A 16,921-nucleotide genomic window follows, 5' to 3' on the forward strand; every position below is an offset into this window, starting at 1 on the left:
ATGAATAGAAATAACGTCAACCTTATAGAATAATGTTGACATATAAATGGAAATCAAACGGGAATATTATAAAAGGTAGACATCATTAACTTTGAATACTAAATATCAAAATTTTCACATATAAATATGGTATATTAGTATCATTTAGATTATATTTAAAATAAATACCATTAAAAAAGTAAACTTGATTATTAGTATCATTTAGACTATATTTAAAATAAATACGATTAAAAAATTAAACTTGATTATTAGTATTATTTAGACTATGGTTAAAATGAATACAAACTAGCCCTCCTATTTATCGATCGCCAGTCTTCAGGACCAACTGAATTCCAGTGGCAAGGATCACTGGTGAGAATCTTTCGGCCAGCTGAAGATCGATCAAATGGCCCGCCAATGAACAAAGAAACCGTCCAAGAATGAACTGCATCGCAAGCCATATTCTTTCATTGCATGATTTTCTTTCCCACTTATCAGTTCCATCTCTAAGCAACCTCTGCCGATACATATCAACTTCTCGCCTGACTAGGATCTCCTTCAGAATTTCAATTGCTTCCTCATCATAGACTAATTTCTCTTCGGCCATTCTTTTGAATTGGCGTGCTTCCATCTCAATAGATGCCTTCTCCTTTTGAAGACGTGATATCATGGCCATGGTTTCTTCTGCAGCAGTTTTAGCAGCGTTCCTCTCTTTTTCTAGTTCCAGGTAAAGAGCTTTTCTTGCTTTCCTTTCTGCTCCAAGTGCTTCTATAATACCCTTAAGAACATCTTGTTTGTCACCCTGAGAGATCTGTTCTCTAGCAGCAGAATCTGGTGCTTTCAAAAGATCGCCCTGCTCACCTCTCTCTTCTCCTGAATTTACCAGCCCATCAAGTTCAATCAAGGATAAAGTCCTTTTCAGTTGACACCAATCCTCTGATGATAACTCTATTTTCTCTTTAGATGTAGCATAAGCATCAGATCCACCTGGAACAGAGACAGATTCAGTAGTTAATATTTTAACTTAGTATTTACAATCCTATATGTAAATGTTTCCTAGCCAAAGCATAAAATTATGATGACACTCTTAGTTAACGATAGCTGATTTTGGATTCTCAAAATTGAAAATATTAGACATTGCATATACTGTAAACCTTTGCCATATTTCTTCAATTTAAACTCTAATGATCACAAAGTCCTACCTGTGCTCTACTCTTTAAAGGTAGGATGGTTCCCTAAGGGTCACACTCACCTGGAAGCTCGTTTATCAACACTCTGTCTTCAATATAAGTTTGTGTTGCTAAATATTTTTCTAAATGCAAACCAAAGAAACTCAAGAATTTCGCCGTGACGAAGGAAACCCACGCCACCCAAAGCAAAAGAAAGGCCAGAGTTAATTTGAGAAAAGAGGCCATGAACAAAGAAACCGTCCAAGAATGAACTGCATCGCAAGCCATTGCAAACTCTAACCTGCTCCAACCAATAAGCCAAAAAATAGATTAAGATGAAGAAATTCAGCAACCTTGACAGGAAAAACTCTGCACAAGCAGACAAACAAAGCAGTTCAAAAGTTACAAATTCCAAGAACTTGGGTTTGATGATCACACTGCAACCAGAGCAATTGTGGAATCAGTTTGGCGAATTTATTCACTATATTTCCAACCTTGCTGCACCAAGAAAGGTAAGGTGCTCTAAAGCTTGGTTGGAGGTGGGGATCCATCAACACTTCGTGCGTGAAATGATGCACTGGGTGCAATGTATCTGTACACTGGGCAAAGACCTGTCCAAGCCCAGGTTTGATTTACACTGAATTTGCTAGGCTTCAGTATGCATATTTCAAATGCAGTTGTCTATAACACGACTTTTTGAAAGCCTTTTCGGCGGATTTTTCCGGTCGAAATCGTGCAGGAAATCTTGCAGGAATTATTGGAATCGCAAGTTTGATAGCTAGTTTCTGCACAATGAAAGCCTCCCAAGGATTTTTCAAGGTGCTGAATCCAAATATGCAGTTAAAAAACCATTTTAACAGCAAGAAATCAAGATTTAACCTCAATTCATCCGCCGGATTCCGTCACCAGAATCTTCAAAAAGTCTCATTATAGACAACTCCTATCTCAAATTGTGTCATATGACAACGTATGAAGTATTGAAATTTGATATATGCAACCTACAGCTTAGCAAGCTGGAGATGGTATAGTTATATATCAAACCCAAGTTTAGGTCTATATTTAATTTCTTTAAGGGGAAAAGCTGATTCTATTTTCTTCACAAACATAATCCAATTAAATAAATTTCAAATAATGCATACACGGCTCTGAATATCTTGAATTTGCTATTTTTCAATAGCGAAAGAAAGAAAGCTCCACATAAATGCACGCAGAGCTCTGAATTTCTTGAACATACTGTTTGTCAACTGGGGTTTGGATTAAACAATGAATATAAACTCGAGAAATAAAATACATTACCTCACAATCTATCTATCATATTACAGCCAAACACCAAAGATCCCTGAGATTCCAGGGCAATTTAAACTCAAATTGAATACGGAAATCTACACTGAAAGCGGATTCTGACTAAAACAGGAAAAGGTCTATAATACAAACAAAGAACAAGAACAGATGGCCCAATGATTCGAACCTGGGTCGCTTCGCGGAAGCCCAATGATTACAAATTGCGTGCGTTTCAGGAGAAGATTCACCGCCTCGATCATCCACCGCTTTGGATTTACTGCAGTGAATTTCATGCCATCAGTGTCTCCGATTTCTGCGGTGACGTGTTCCGAGTGAAAAAAATGGCGTTAATGTGGATGTACTGTCTGAACACTGGCTTTGGTCTGCAAGACGATTTTTTCCACGTGGAACATCAAGTATTCGTGTTAATGCTATTCATGAAGTTAGTTTTTGACTTCCCGTGTAATTAACGAGTCGTCCGGGTGTCCACGTAAGCATACCGCCCGAGGGTTTTCGGAAAGATGCCCGGCGCCTACAAATGTACCGCCCACGTGAGAGTCCCCGTTACCGGCTTACAATTCGGTTTTTTTATCACTAAAAATAAGTATTAAAATGGGAATAAAATATTTAACCAATCTTACATTTATTTATGAGTCGAAAATTCCAAATGCATGTTTTCAATTAATACTGATAAAAATTATATTTATTTTTTCAATATTCTTTAGTAATATCGTGAATATTTACGTTCAATTTCATGAGAATTATAAACGTATAAAAACACGATAACTTTAATTATAAAAATAATAAAGGTTGAAAAACAGCTTTTTTCATTCCAATATTTTTAATTATTAAAATCGTAATTATAACCATTTTAAAATATATTTTTTTAATCAAAATTTAAACCCCGGATTTGGGTGACATAGGTGTGATAAATGGTTCTCATGCCTATTGTTAATGGTGAGTACCGCATGCTGCACAGCAGTGGGGCTCCCCAGAACTTCACCTTAAGTAAAGCGAATAAATAGCATTTCGATGGAGATGGCGGTATCTGGGCATTTATGGTTTGCTCTGTTCGAAGCATGGCAAGGATTGTTATATTCAACACATCCCGGCTCTTCCCTCTCATGGTGCGTATTCATTCTTCTTGCTCTGAGTTCTGGTCTTCGAAGGTTCCGGGGGGTGAGAGGGTCTCCGTTTACAGAGGCGCGCTTCGCAGGTTTCAGGCTCGTTTCAGGGGTAAGCGGCTCTCTCATCCTTCTCAAACCCTCTCAGTGTGTATTTCCTGTTCTCTGGCTCAAGCATTTTGTCTCTCAATTGCCCTCTTTGCTTGTTCTGTTGATTCTGTGGCCATCCATACGCTCCTCAATATGGTCCGCCAAGGTGGCAGGAAGCGACCCAGAGGGTGCCATGGTGATGGCTCTCGGCCTACAGCCAGCAGCTCTAAGAACCCTGAACATTCACCCTCCAACCACCCTCCCCCTCAGGTGAATGTGCAACCCCCTAGCCCTGCTCGTAGGCCAATCCCGAATAGTGCTTTTCAAACCACCAATTTTAAATTCCAAAGCAACCTCAACGGACCTCTGATTTCTGCCCATATCACCATCATTCTCTCGGAAGAAGAAAACCAGATCCATCCTCTGGCCTATATCACTCTGGAGCCCTCTCAGAGCACCGAGCAGCAGTTGACAGTGGGAAGCCAGGAGAAAAATCTGGTTGATCAACCAGGCCATATTGACAGCCCAAGAATCATTCTGCCCCATGTAGAAAATTTCCCTGTTGTTGGGGATGGAATTCCGAATGATACTAATCACCCAATGTCGATTCCAGAGGACGATAAGGCCGGCAACGAAGCTCTGTGTTTGGTTAGCGACTGTCCAGCAGAAGAGAAGACTCCTGGCAGCGACAAGGAAGCCTAAGGCCACGCGGCTCAGTTTTGTCTCATTTTGCTTTTTGGTTGTCAAGCAGATGATCGTTTCCAGGGTTCATTAAAGACAAACATGACTCAATTCCGTCGGCTTGACGATTTTGGTCATTTCCAGGGCAGTGGCAACGTTTTTACAGTCAGACTCGCTATGATACTCGCTTCCGTGTTCTCATGCACAGTCTTCTTATCTACTGGTCCTTCTCTCATATGTTCTTCTATCATGTAGTTTTTTGTAGCACATATGCCCAGAATCTTTCCATTCTAGGGCGAACTTGCTGTGTAGAGAGCCCTCATGAATCTCTTAAAACCTCGATTATTTGTAAATTATTTTTATTTTAAGTTAATAGATATTAGTCTTTGCCTAAAAAAAATAAAATTAAAATTTAAATATTAAAACAAATAAATTAATTTTTATTTTTTCATAATCTAATTAATTTTTAAAAAATCCCTATCAATCGAAATGTAAATTTTCTATTAATTTTGATAAAACTTTTATATATATATATATATATATAATAATAGCGTGAACATTTACGTTTCAATTTTCATTAATTTTGATAAAACTTATATTTATTTTTTTAATATTATCGTGAATATTTACGTTGAATTTCATGGAACTTATAAAGATATAAAAATGCATGTCTTTGTGATATTTTAATCATAAAAAATCAAAATAATAAAGATGGAAAAATAATTTTCTTTTTCATTCCAATTTTTTAATTATTAAAAGGGAAGTTATAAATTTATAAAATATTAAAACAATTTTTTTTTTCAATATTTTAATTAACTTAAAAAAAATTAAAACCTAAAATAATTAACAATAAATAGTCGTTATGTAAAAATTATTATCTTTTTCTATATTTATGATAAAAATTATTATCTCTCTATTTATATTTTTCTAAGTTTATAAAATTATTATATTTTTCTCTATTTATGTTATATAAAAATTATTATCTTTCTCTCTATTTCTATTTTTCTAAATTTAAATTTATAAGTTTGTGTTGCTAAATATTTTTCTATTTTTCTAAATTTATAAGTTTATGTTGCTAAATATTTTTCTAAATTTATAAGTTTGTATTGCTAAATATTTTTCTAAGTTTATAAGTTAATTTCTATATATTGAATGGTAGTTATTGTAATTCAATCCTAAATTTTGTCTAAAACAAATTTTCAATTCACCAATTACTATTAAAAATATATATCTATAAAAACCCTTTTACATGTCAACCCTCTTCCAACCTTAATCATCTTTTGTTGACTACATAGATTCCCCTTTAAGGAAATAAATGGCCAGTGAGCATTCTTTATGTATATATCTCTAAATGGCCACTAATCATTTTTTATGTATATATCTTTAAAAAAAAATAAAAAATAAACCGGTCAACCCTCTTCCTAACTTAATCATCTTTTTAATCAAATAGATTCTCTTCTAATGATTACTTTGATAACTTCATTAATACTTTTAAAGAATCAGTTCACGAAGTAATCGGGAAACAATTAACTAAATGGACAGGAACATGCGCTCTGAAACTTTGATCATCATTATCAAAATCAATGGTCTGAATGGTCATCATTATCAAAATCAATGGAAAAATCTGCTTCCAAATTTTATCATAATATAATTTTTTAATTAAAATCTAATGATGTAAGATGGGATGTTAAAAATAACTAACTTATAATATTAAATGTATTAATCATATATTATTTTTACAAATTCTTGGGTTTATTACTCGTTTTACTATTTTTGTTTTATGAAAGAGTTTTATACTCTTAATTGATATATTTTTGTATATATAAAATATATATATATATATATTAAAAAAATGTTTATTAGTTATTACTTTAGAGTTAAACTATACTGATTGTGTATTATTTAGTTGTGTTTTTGTAATTTTAACCAAAGTTTCATGAAAATGTTGATTATTTCTATTTTCTCGTAAATTTAAAAATAATTTTCTAATTTTTTAGTAATCTTATTTTTAATTTTCGATTAGCTGAGCAAGTTCTAATGGGACATAATTCTCATAGTGGAGGGAGTTTTATTTTCAGTATTTGTTAGTGCCTAGCAATTCATTTTAAAATTAAAAAAAAAAAAAAGACTAATTTTATGAGTGGTCATTCTGTCAATGAGTGCTCTGACACTAACACTGGCATTGTTATGCTAATGCTATGCTTTGCTCTATCCTTTATGTAGACGTGGGGGAAACAAATCTTCATAACGTTGATGCATTGTGTGGAGTGCGAAGGTGCAGAGGAAGAAACGAGGAGGTGGGGGATAGGGCTCCTCCACCCTCCGCAAAATGTATTAATATTCTAGGCTTTTCAGTTCATTAGCAATAACCATCAACATCTTAGTCAGTTTTAGCTTGTACTTCGAACTAATGAACTCCCTCCTTTGTTCCTCACGCAGAAAACCAAAGTGTGCTCTTACCTTCACGTTGCTTCTTCTCCTCTCTTTTGTAACTATGGGTCTCAACTTCGTCTCCGACTGTTTGTTCATTAAAATCAATGATAGGGTGTAGTAGACCAGTTAAAACTCCTGCTAAATTTAAAATATTGTACACTAGCTGAGTTAGGGACACATGTTCCAAGGTTGAGGTGGACATGTTGTTTGGGACAGATGGCGAGCAAGGGGGAAGGCAAAATGACATGGGGATCATTGGACTGCAAGATTGGCCAGTGACAACGAGGCCAACCACCACAAAAACCAGAGGACAAAGGACAGCTTTATTGGTCCAAAAGATGTGGACCGGGTTGGACTCTAACCACCAAAATGCAAAGCTTGAACAACACAAAAGACTCCAATAAGTGACATGATAAGGGGAGGATGTTAGCATTATGATACAGGCGTTGTCCTTGGTGGCAACTCACTCAGATGAAAGATCACGGTGCAGCATGACAACAACAAAGAATTATAGATCAAACTACAAAGAATGAAGAAAGAGAGGTATACGCAAGTTCACCTTGACCAAGCTGCGTATACAGGCAGGTTCACAGAACACAAGTAGCGTATACGTACACACACACTTTCACAGAAGAAAAAGCTTGTATATGTTTGAAAACTAAGTTTTTGGTCCGAGGTATTTGGTCCAAGGTATTTTGATCCATGGTATTGGTCCAAGGTATTTGGTCTGTGGTATTGACCCTAGGTATTTGGTCCAAGGTATTGGTCAAGTGGTTTTGATCCATGGTATTGAGAAAGGCCTAAAACTATATAAGGAGGAGAGGATCATTAGGTCAAGGTGTGCAAGTATCGAATATCTGATGAAGTGTGAGATCTAGTATGCAGGTTATTGGCTTATGGTGCTTTGTTGGATCTGAATCAAGGATGAACCTTAGTGGTTGATGAGGGATAAGATCTAATGATGGATTGGGATCTTCAGGCTTAAATTGAATTATCATTATATGGTTTGATCATGTATACTCTAGATCTGAATACTGACGCGTGTGTTATTTTGTAAATGTTATGATCTGGGTATAACTGAACTCTGGAATAGCTGCAAAATTATGAATTAATATTTACATATGTGTACGCTAGTTGGCTTTGATAAAAGTGTGTATACATGCTGGTTTGACACATGGAAGTAGCATATACCTTATGAAGTATGTTTTAGCTGTTTCTGTTTGTTGTTGCAGAGTTCTAGGTTTTGCTTTGGGTTCTGGTGACTATCTTATGATGATAATATTTTGAATGATCAGATTCAGGTTATGATAATTGAGTTCCAGTGATTGGTTGATGCAGATGTACAGGATTGATGTTATTGATGGGTCTGGTATGAAAATTGAATGAAACGTGGCCTTCAGATTGTGTTGTTGTGTTCCAGGAGTATCCAGTCTGAAAATTCATGAAATGTGGTCCCCGGTAGAAGAGTGGAGTTTTCTGTAGGCTGGCACCTACGTATTAGTAAACATACTGGCTAGTACAAGAGCTAGGGGGTTGTAGCTCCCTTCCAATAGTAGCTGGAGAACGAGAGAAGGTTGTAGCCTTCTGCAGGTGGTGCCTGCGTACTGGTATGAGTTTGCACCAGTACAAGATTGTAAACAGATTTTCTTATTATTAAAAGAAGATAGAGACGACAGCAGCAGGTGGTTTTTACCCGCATTGGGTTTCCACCTTATATCTTAGTGTTCATGTGTGTTGCTTATGTGTAATGATTTATTCTGCTTTTACTACACTATCTGATAAATCTCTGATATACTAGTTAAAGTTCAATACATGATAAACTGTCTAAATCAAAAGTTCTCTGCATATACGCTAGTTGTTGTAAGTACAGTCGCGTGTACACACTAGTTCACTTAGCTGAAGTAGGGTATATAAATCTGCTTGGAAAATCAAATTATTGATCTGATAATACTGATTCACCCCCCCCTCTCAGTGTTATTTCCAATAGAGGATTGGGGAGAAAAGCATCGCTTCCTGGCAGGAGATGGCAGACTTCAAGCAATGCTGAGAATGTTGTCAAAAGCAACATAGAACAAGGAGAACACATGCGTGGAACAAAGTCGAAGGTGAAGATTCGATATAGACAGAGAAGGGTGTTGAGCAACATCTCCGAGGCTCTTGGTCCTTTAATCAGTCTCCTCACGCCTTGGAACCTAGCTTGGGGTTGACTTGGTTGCAAGAAAAGCAAAATCTCAATGCAGGCCAGTCTATAGTTGGGCGGAGAAGCTTAGTCCCATACTTAGTTGTAGTTTACAATCTGATAAGTATCTACCCCTTGACTTGTATTATGAATTTCAAAGGTTTTAATGTACCATCTCCTAACTGTTTCAGTTGCAATTTATTATAATCGAGTTGGTTTATCGATGGTCTCTCCATGGTCATGTCAAGTCTATATATATTGCCGACCTACATTCTTATCATATGCCTTAATCCTTGTCCTTTCTCATTTCTAGCACTACTATACTCGTGAGTGATGCCCTTCATCGTTGGATACTTGTTGACTTCATGGTATAATTCGTCATTTCAATATTAGTAGTAACAAATGGATCGAATATTACCTTAGTGGTAGTGCTAGAGCCTTTTCTAGTGGAAATGTCGGTAATACCTATGGTTTTTGCTACCTCTATTATGCCCTTTCGAGTTCTTAGGTCAAGATGATGTTGTTGGTGATGAGGTAGGCCTTGTGAGATAATTGCTTGTTATTTTGGACTTCTCACTCATATTAAAATTTGGGTTATTTTGACGGATGGTGTCTAGGGTTTCAAGACCTCTACCTAGTTCTTTTTCTTTTGTTTTCTTTGTGAGTGTCACTAGCTTTGCAAGAGGACTATTAAGGTTGCGGTTTTGCTTTTATCTTTCATTTACTGTTGAATTTGGAGATAACATTTAGTGTGGAGGTGAGGCTTTCACATGTGTACAGTGGTTGGTCACAAGATCGATTCGATTCACTCTGAGTACCCTGAATTCAATTGATGTGTTGCACACTGCTTTTCTTTCGTCAATTTGATTCATGTGTAGCACAAGGATTTTCTTTCCTCTAATTCTTTTGTTGCCTCCTTATTGCCTCTTTTGATATCTAGATATACTTTAGTCTCTCTGATGTATTTAAGCTCTCAACGAAATAATCAAAATAATATGAGTTGTCTATCACAAGAATCTTGTTATTATTGAGTTAGTTTTGAATTTTCTTTAAGCTTCAATGCTCATCAACAACTTTTGGATCCTATTCAGAAATAATGATTGAATTATTTAAGATTATCTGCACGGCCTTCTAGCTCGTAGTTGATCATTTTCATCTTGACCCCTTGTGTTTATCGATGTTTGATTTTCGAAGATTCATCATAGGCCATGTTCAATGTTCTAAAATTATTAACACTTAAAGCTTCAGTTGGATGTTGGTATATGAAAACTACTTGCATCCCTCTTATGCTAACCATTAGGATCAAACCTCACATTGGGTATTAAGGAGGATAGGTTTTTGTTTGTAATGTCATTCATATAAGACATTCTATTTTTTCTAATGTTTGATGCTCAAAGGCTTCTTTACCAGAAACAACAACACCTGGTTCATAATGACCTATATGCTTGCATTATGCTACGGGTATACAACGAGCACTAATACTAATTTTGGTGGTGTCCTGTAGATTACACTCTTCTAATTACATACTATTAGAGTCCAAGTTGTACCTATTTTACTATGCATTGAAAAACTATTTGTACAATACAAAACTTGCTTTCACCTTTGATTAGATTCCCTAATTAATTCTAGCAATGCATGCATAGTTTTACTTTACTACAAATGGTAGTAACAAGTGATGATTTGTTCTTCCCCCTTTTCCTGGAGCATGTAACTTAAACATTTCAAGAACAAATGAGACAATAATTTTGGAAAGTATTATTGAATGAAATAAGAATTTTTAGAAAGATTACTAAAGGGTTATGTATGCATTCAGGACTCTAATTGTAAGCTCTAAGCAACAAGAAAAGATCCCTTCAAGGATAGAAGTTTGAGATTTTGGGAAAACCAACATATTAAAAGAAAACATGATTTGATTCCTTTGCTTCATGATTTTCATATTGAAGAGCGTGATAAATAAATCAGAAATGGAATAAAAAGGCTTAACTTTGTCTCTTATATGCATCATAGAAGAAGATTCACCAGGTTGGCATAACCAGAGCTCAAACTTTGTTTCTTTAGTGGAGAACCATACTAGTTTGGTATCCAATACAAAGTCTGCATCTCCAGAAAAAAAAATTGAATCTTGAACGAACCTCTAGTAATCCAATTACCTCAATAAAGGATTAAGATTAATATCATTAGAGTAATCCCGAAGTCTAGATGCAATCAAACGTACATGACCCTTGCTCACTTGTTGATCCTTCATTAAATTCACCAAGGATTTATGCTGGTTAAAGGGATAGGCCATGGGCCTACTAGTTGTGGACCAAGTTAAGAATTTGAAAGAATACCCTACTTAAGGTTAGCTAACCTATATAATGAAACTCTCCATAGATAATAGCATCACCATTGTGGGATTTCAACCATCTCTTAAGGATAAATTGAGTGTCTTACATATCCACAAGATTGTGTAAAAGGACAAGAGCATAGTACAGGGAACTTGTTGCAAGACTTTGCTAACTACTAGACTATGACCTTGTCATGTTCAAGTTTCTGAGCAAATTTTGGAAGTTATCATGAATCCATCTTCCAACGGTCCTTGTTAAACTTTGGGTGTAGTTGATATATTCTACGGTTCTTCTTTACGTGCTTGTGTCAAAGCATATTTATTGGCTCATTATGTAGTTGAGACAAGCCTTGAACTTTCTAGATATTTGATACCTTTGTATGTTGCACATGTTATTTATATCTTCAATCTTATTTCATTCACATTATATTATGTGGAAGAAAAGTTAACTACCTGTTAGAGCTCTATGGGATTTGAACACTATAAAAAGAAAAAAGAAAAAGCAATTACCCCATTCTTGTAACCTTGTTAAAGTTGTATGGGATTTGAACACTATAAAAAGAAAAAAGAAAAAGCAGTTACCCCATTCTTGTAACCATGGGTTTTCGGAAAGATGGCCGACGCCTAGAAATTTGTATTATTCTTATCCAATTTTAAGGTCACGACCAAGGCAAACACCAAATTGGTGTATGAGACCCCCTTGTTTGTGGGATAAGGGACCCACCTCCGCGCAACGATTAGACTACTAAGTCTAAGAAGGCATACATACTATACTCTACCCCCTCTGATTTTGAACTTGTGACCTTTTAGAAGGAAACACATGCTCCTAACTATTAAGCCCACGAAATATACTATCCACATGAGAATCCCCTGATAACGAAATTTTTTTTTGAAACATACATAACCGAATAACAATTTGGTTTTTTTATCACTAAAAATAAGTATTAAAATTAAAATAAAATATTTAACAAATCTTAAATTTCTTTACGAATCGAAAATTGGAAATGCATATTTTCAATTAATACTGATTATATATATATATATATATATATATATATATATATATATTAATAATATTGTGAATATTTACGTTCAATTTCATGAGAATTATAAATGTATAAAAACACATGTCTTAGTGATAACTTTAATAAAAATAAATAAAGATTGAAAAACAGTTTTTTTTCCTCAAAAAAGTTTATATATATATATATATAATTATTAAACAAATAATTTATTTTTTTCAATATTTTAATTATTTAAAAAAAATTAAAACGTGAAATTATTATCCTTTATTTTGGTTCTATTTTTCCTACCAATTGTTGCAAAAATATTTGTTGAAATTTTTGACTACCAATTCTCCTTAAGGAAATAAATGGCCACTGGTAAATCTTTATGAAATGATATACTCGTGATAACTTTATTAATATTTAAAAAAAATCACCTGGTAAATCTTTATGAAATGATATACTCGTGATAATTTTATTAATATTTAAAAAAAATTACTTCACGGAGTAATCATGAAACAATTAACTAAACGAATACGAAAATGTGCTCTAAAACTTTGATAAACAACTAAAGTTGGTCAGAGTGGTCATCATTATCAAAATGAATGTGATAAATCTGCTTCCCAATAACATTTTTTAAGTAAAATCTAATGATGTAAGTTGTGATGTTACAAATAACTAAGTTATAAAATTAGATGTATTAATTATATTATTTTTATTTCATTTTTTATAAAAGAATTTTATATTTTTAATTTGTATATTTTTGTTTATGGAAAGAAATTATATTTATTAAAAAAAGTGTATTTTTCCCTAAATGGATTGTCATACAAATGAGAAGAAATAGTAACAAGTTGGATTTACTAGTTTATCATTTAGGCACATGTATTTAATATTGATGTTCTGGATTTATCGTTCACCACTTTGTAGAACAATGAGCCATAAATTCAAACATGTTAATTTACCCTTTAACATTGTCATAATGAGGAATTTAGCAATGTTCTAGGGTATGTATTCGTCGTTGGCTCTGTTGCATGCCATGTTGTTATTTCCACTCTTTGTTATGGAGTTTCTTTGCAATTCCCTTTTACTCACATCAATGTCTATCAATTTCTGAGTCAATTTATTTCGCCCTCTTCTCCATCCCATCTTAGAAATTGTCGCTCGCTCCTCCTTTTCTCCGCTCATTGCGGACTCCTTACTCGTGAGCTCGAAATGTTTTAATGTCTTTGCCTAGTTATATGCAATTCACCCTTTAGATCTGGGGTTGCTCGACCCTACGTGCCTCTTCTTCCCATCTACAACCATGACTAGGCAATGTGCATGTTGTCAAAGAGGTGACAAAGGCAAGGGAGAGGCTAGTGGTTCACATTCCAAGTTTCGGGCAAAGGCGTCATGTCAAAATTTTCATGCATATACTTCTCCAGAAATTCAATCGAAGCTTAATGCCCTCGAGGAGGAAGCCCAACATGAGCAATAAGGGGTCTAAGATGTTGAAGTTTTTGGTAGCCTAGCCACTTGTATCCTCGACACTAGGAACATTAGAGGTTAGCAAAACCTATATCTATGTAGAGAAGATTTGTACTAATAGCTCAAGGCTATTCTTGTCAAGGTGTTAGTGGATCATAAAGAAACATCAAATCAAATTATGGTTAAATTGGACGATTTAAAGCTGATGCTTATGGACATTGAAGGTCGTTTGATGTGTATGGAACTTGGTTTGCCTTCGGGCCCTGTTGGAGCTCCTCACTACAAGGAGGCTCAACCTATAGAGTTGGACACCTCTTTTTTTTCTTGATGATATTGTTTAAGTCATTTTCCATGTTGTTGTTATGCTTTAGGACTATGTTTGGTCTTTTTGTTATGCTCCTAGTTGACTCCCAGTTGGTTTTCTCGCTTTAGGGACAACTTTAAGACCATGTTGTTTATTGCTCTTACACTCAATTTTTTTTATTCATGACTACTAGATAATTGTTTTGACTCTATTATAATTTCCCTAGTAATATGTTAGAGACAAAAAGAAAACTCTTGAACTTTGTAATTCTTAATAAAAAACAATAGAACTTTTTTAAAAAAGCAATGAAACTTTAACTTAAAAAAATAAAAATAAGTTATATTAATATTTTTTCTCTCTATTAAAAAAGGATTTTTATGTTAATAAAAAAATTCAACAAATTATTCTTCTTTTTGTAAGATATAATAACTTTAATTATTACGTATTTGGTTATGTAAATATGTAACCTTGATAACACATGAGGAATGATTGTGATATGACTCCCAAACTAGAGGCTCTAGCTTTTGGATGTGGGTGTAGGGAAATCGAGATGTGGTGCACAAGCATGATTTTGGGGAAATCAAATAAGGGGAGACAACATTTTTTTGGGATGAAGCCTTGAAATAGTTACCTCGTTTTAGTGAAAAAGGTAGTCTCCATAATCTCCAACTCTTTACAACAGGTTTGGGTGCAGTCAAGGTCGTAGATTATTGGAAGCCTATGGGTGAAACTATGTTTTGGAGGTAATGGAAGGATAAGGATGACTAGCCTAATTCTTCGCAAGAATGCCTTGGGAGGAACTTAAACAAGAGCTAGGGGATAGAATGATTAGTGGTTCCCACCTTTGTGATATCTTGAGATGTGGTAGGCTTCCAATTGGCCCTTTTACTCTAAAAGAGGCTTATTCAATCATAAGGGATTATCCAAACATGGTGAGGGATATAATTTGGACTCCGATTTGGTCTGGAGTGTGGTGGTAAAAAATATCTGCTTTTTTTGTGGCTAATTGCTTGGTGCATACTCCTCACCTGGGATAGAATCAAATGGAAGGGATTTGAAGGGTCATCTTTATGTTTTCTTTGTCATCAAGCTGAGGAGAATTCAGATCACCTATTTCTTTCGTGTAAATTTTCGCTAGAAGTTTGGGCTATCCTTCCTGGCATTTTTAGTATTACCCGACTGAAATATGAGAGTATTAATACAATGTTGAATCAATGGTATCTCACGAAGTTTAAGATTTCTTATTGTCACTAGGGCATGGGTGCTTGTGCCCGGTTTTATTTTATGGAATTTATGAAGGAGCGCAATACCTAGATTTTTCAGAAAAGGACAAGATCAACTTTGGTGGTCAGGGATCTTATTCTTTTGAATGTCAGATAAAATCTTCTCATTGTCCCTTGGTCCTCTAATGATTCGAAAGTGGATGAATTAGAAGCAATTATATTAAAGAACCTAAACTTGGATCTGTCAATGATATCTCCAAACTCAAAATCATTAAGGGACTCTTTTCTTGTTGTTAATAACTCTTACTCCCCTCCTTCGAGTAATTTTGTCAAATTAAAATTTGACAGGGCCTCCAAGGGAAACTTGGCTTAGCAAGTGCAGGGGGATTTTATGTGATGAAAATTCAGTTCCTTTTGAGAATATTTGCTATAAATTGTGGGATAGGGAGTGATAATTTGGTTGAACTTTTGGTTTTGGGACGAGGCCTTCATCTTGCTATTCAGGAACGTTTTAATTTATTATAGGTAGATGGTGATTCTCAAATTGCAGTTCAATGCATCCAATTTTTTTTTATATGGGCAACCTGCTACAAAGACAATGCACAGTTGGAGATTGGAGGAGGTAGTAATCAACACAAGTTTTTTGCTCAATAAATTGGAGCATGTCATAGTTCAACATACTAGGAGAGCGGGGAATAGGGTTGCCGATTTCGTGGCTAATATGGGGTTCTAATTCAAGGATTTAAACTTGGAAAAACCTTGGCCCCTAACTAATTGGATAGACAAAACACAACTAATGCATCAATTCTCAGAGAAGGACAAAACAGTTACTGTTGGGGGCTCCCCGATGGGGGTGTGATCCATGGCTCTCTTAGAAGGAACAAAGGGAGTACACTTGTCTTTCATTGGTAATGGTGTGGCATAGAGGAGGTGGGTGGACTTGGGTTTTATACACTCGACGTCCCTTTAATTTAAATGCATGCAGATGCAATTGGGGTGGCTGAGGCACGTTGTGTGTTATATTGGAAGTGAGGTGCAATCCTCACCCCGCTTTTGGTTTTATGGAGGTATAGGGAGATGCATTCGCCCTGGTTTGTTGTGTAGTTGCTTTGGTTTGTTGGTTTATGCATTTTTTGGGTTGTTGTTTGAGGCGTTAAGTTTTGGAGGTACAAAAATTTCCTTTTATCAACTTCTCTTCTTGGTGGTTAGCATGGCGAGTCAATGTATTTCGTTTTGTTTATGCACACCACCGTGCAAGGACATGTTTTTGAGTTGGTGGTTGTGTATTCCAATTTTCCTTTTGTTGACTATGATTTCTCAGGTATTTCTTATCCCTAACCAATGTTGGTTTATGGTTGCTAGTATCTTGGTCATTTTTCAGTGTGGCTTTAAAGTCTAGACTTTCCTGCTTGCCTGGGTTCTAAGCATCCCTCCCTTGCATATGACTTTGTTTCTTCCGGTGTTTGTGAATTGGGGTTTGGTTTACCAAATTGTGAACCTCCATTGTTTCATTGAGTTGGGGGTCTTCCTTGTTTTGCAACCTTGGGTCTATAGAATTGGGTCTAGGCATTTAAGTTATTTGGGTTTTACAAATTGTCTAGTGGTGCCTTGTTAGTGGTGAGATTTTCTGGATTTTATGCATTTTCTATGTGGTGAATTTC

General features: G+C 35.2%; 1 protein-coding gene across 3 annotated transcripts; it reads right to left on the reverse strand.

Moving 5' to 3' along the window:
• Window positions 1-245: 245 nt before the first annotated feature.
• LOC149170612 (uncharacterized) lies at window positions 246-2,837 on the reverse strand. Of its 3 annotated transcripts, none has more exons than XM_089427322.1 (3): window positions 2,617-2,747; window positions 1,232-1,449; window positions 246-966 (listed from the first exon to the last, which is right to left on the reverse strand). In XM_089427322.1, exons 2-3 carry the CDS (start codon window positions 1,434-1,436, stop codon window positions 299-301), a joined length of 873 nt encoding a protein of 290 aa, XP_089283448.1. In that variant the 5' UTR covers window positions 1,437-1,449; window positions 2,617-2,747; the 3' UTR covers window positions 246-298. The 3 variants fall into 3 exon arrangements, with proteins under 3 accessions (XP_089283448.1, XP_089283449.1, XP_089283450.1); XM_089427323.1 differs by lacking the exon at window positions 2,617-2,747 and adding an exon at window positions 2,445-2,604; XM_089427324.1 differs by lacking the exon at window positions 1,232-1,449 and having other exon boundaries at window positions 2,617-2,837.
• Between the last annotated feature and the right edge of the window lie 14,084 nt (window positions 2,838-16,921).

The sequence above is a fragment of the Pinus tabuliformis genome, chromosome 4_2, assembly GCF_031772625.1.
Source record: "Pinus tabuliformis cultivar Carrire ecotype Pingquan chromosome 4_2, CPIR1, whole genome shotgun sequence".
Taxonomy (NCBI): domain Eukaryota; kingdom Viridiplantae; phylum Streptophyta; class Pinopsida; order Pinales; family Pinaceae; genus Pinus; species Pinus tabuliformis.

What these genes read in the sequence shown, in the direction of transcription:
- LOC149170612 (XM_089427322.1), bottom strand. Translation starts at nt 1,436, where the DNA reads ATGGCTTGCGATGCAGTTCATTCTTGGACGGTTTCTTTGTTCATGGCC. An exon ending in GTTGATAAACGAGCTTCCAG is followed by an intron (nt 967 to 1,231) that starts GTGAGTGTGACC and finishes TCTCTGTTCCAG; the next exon opens with GTGGATCTGATGCTTATGCT.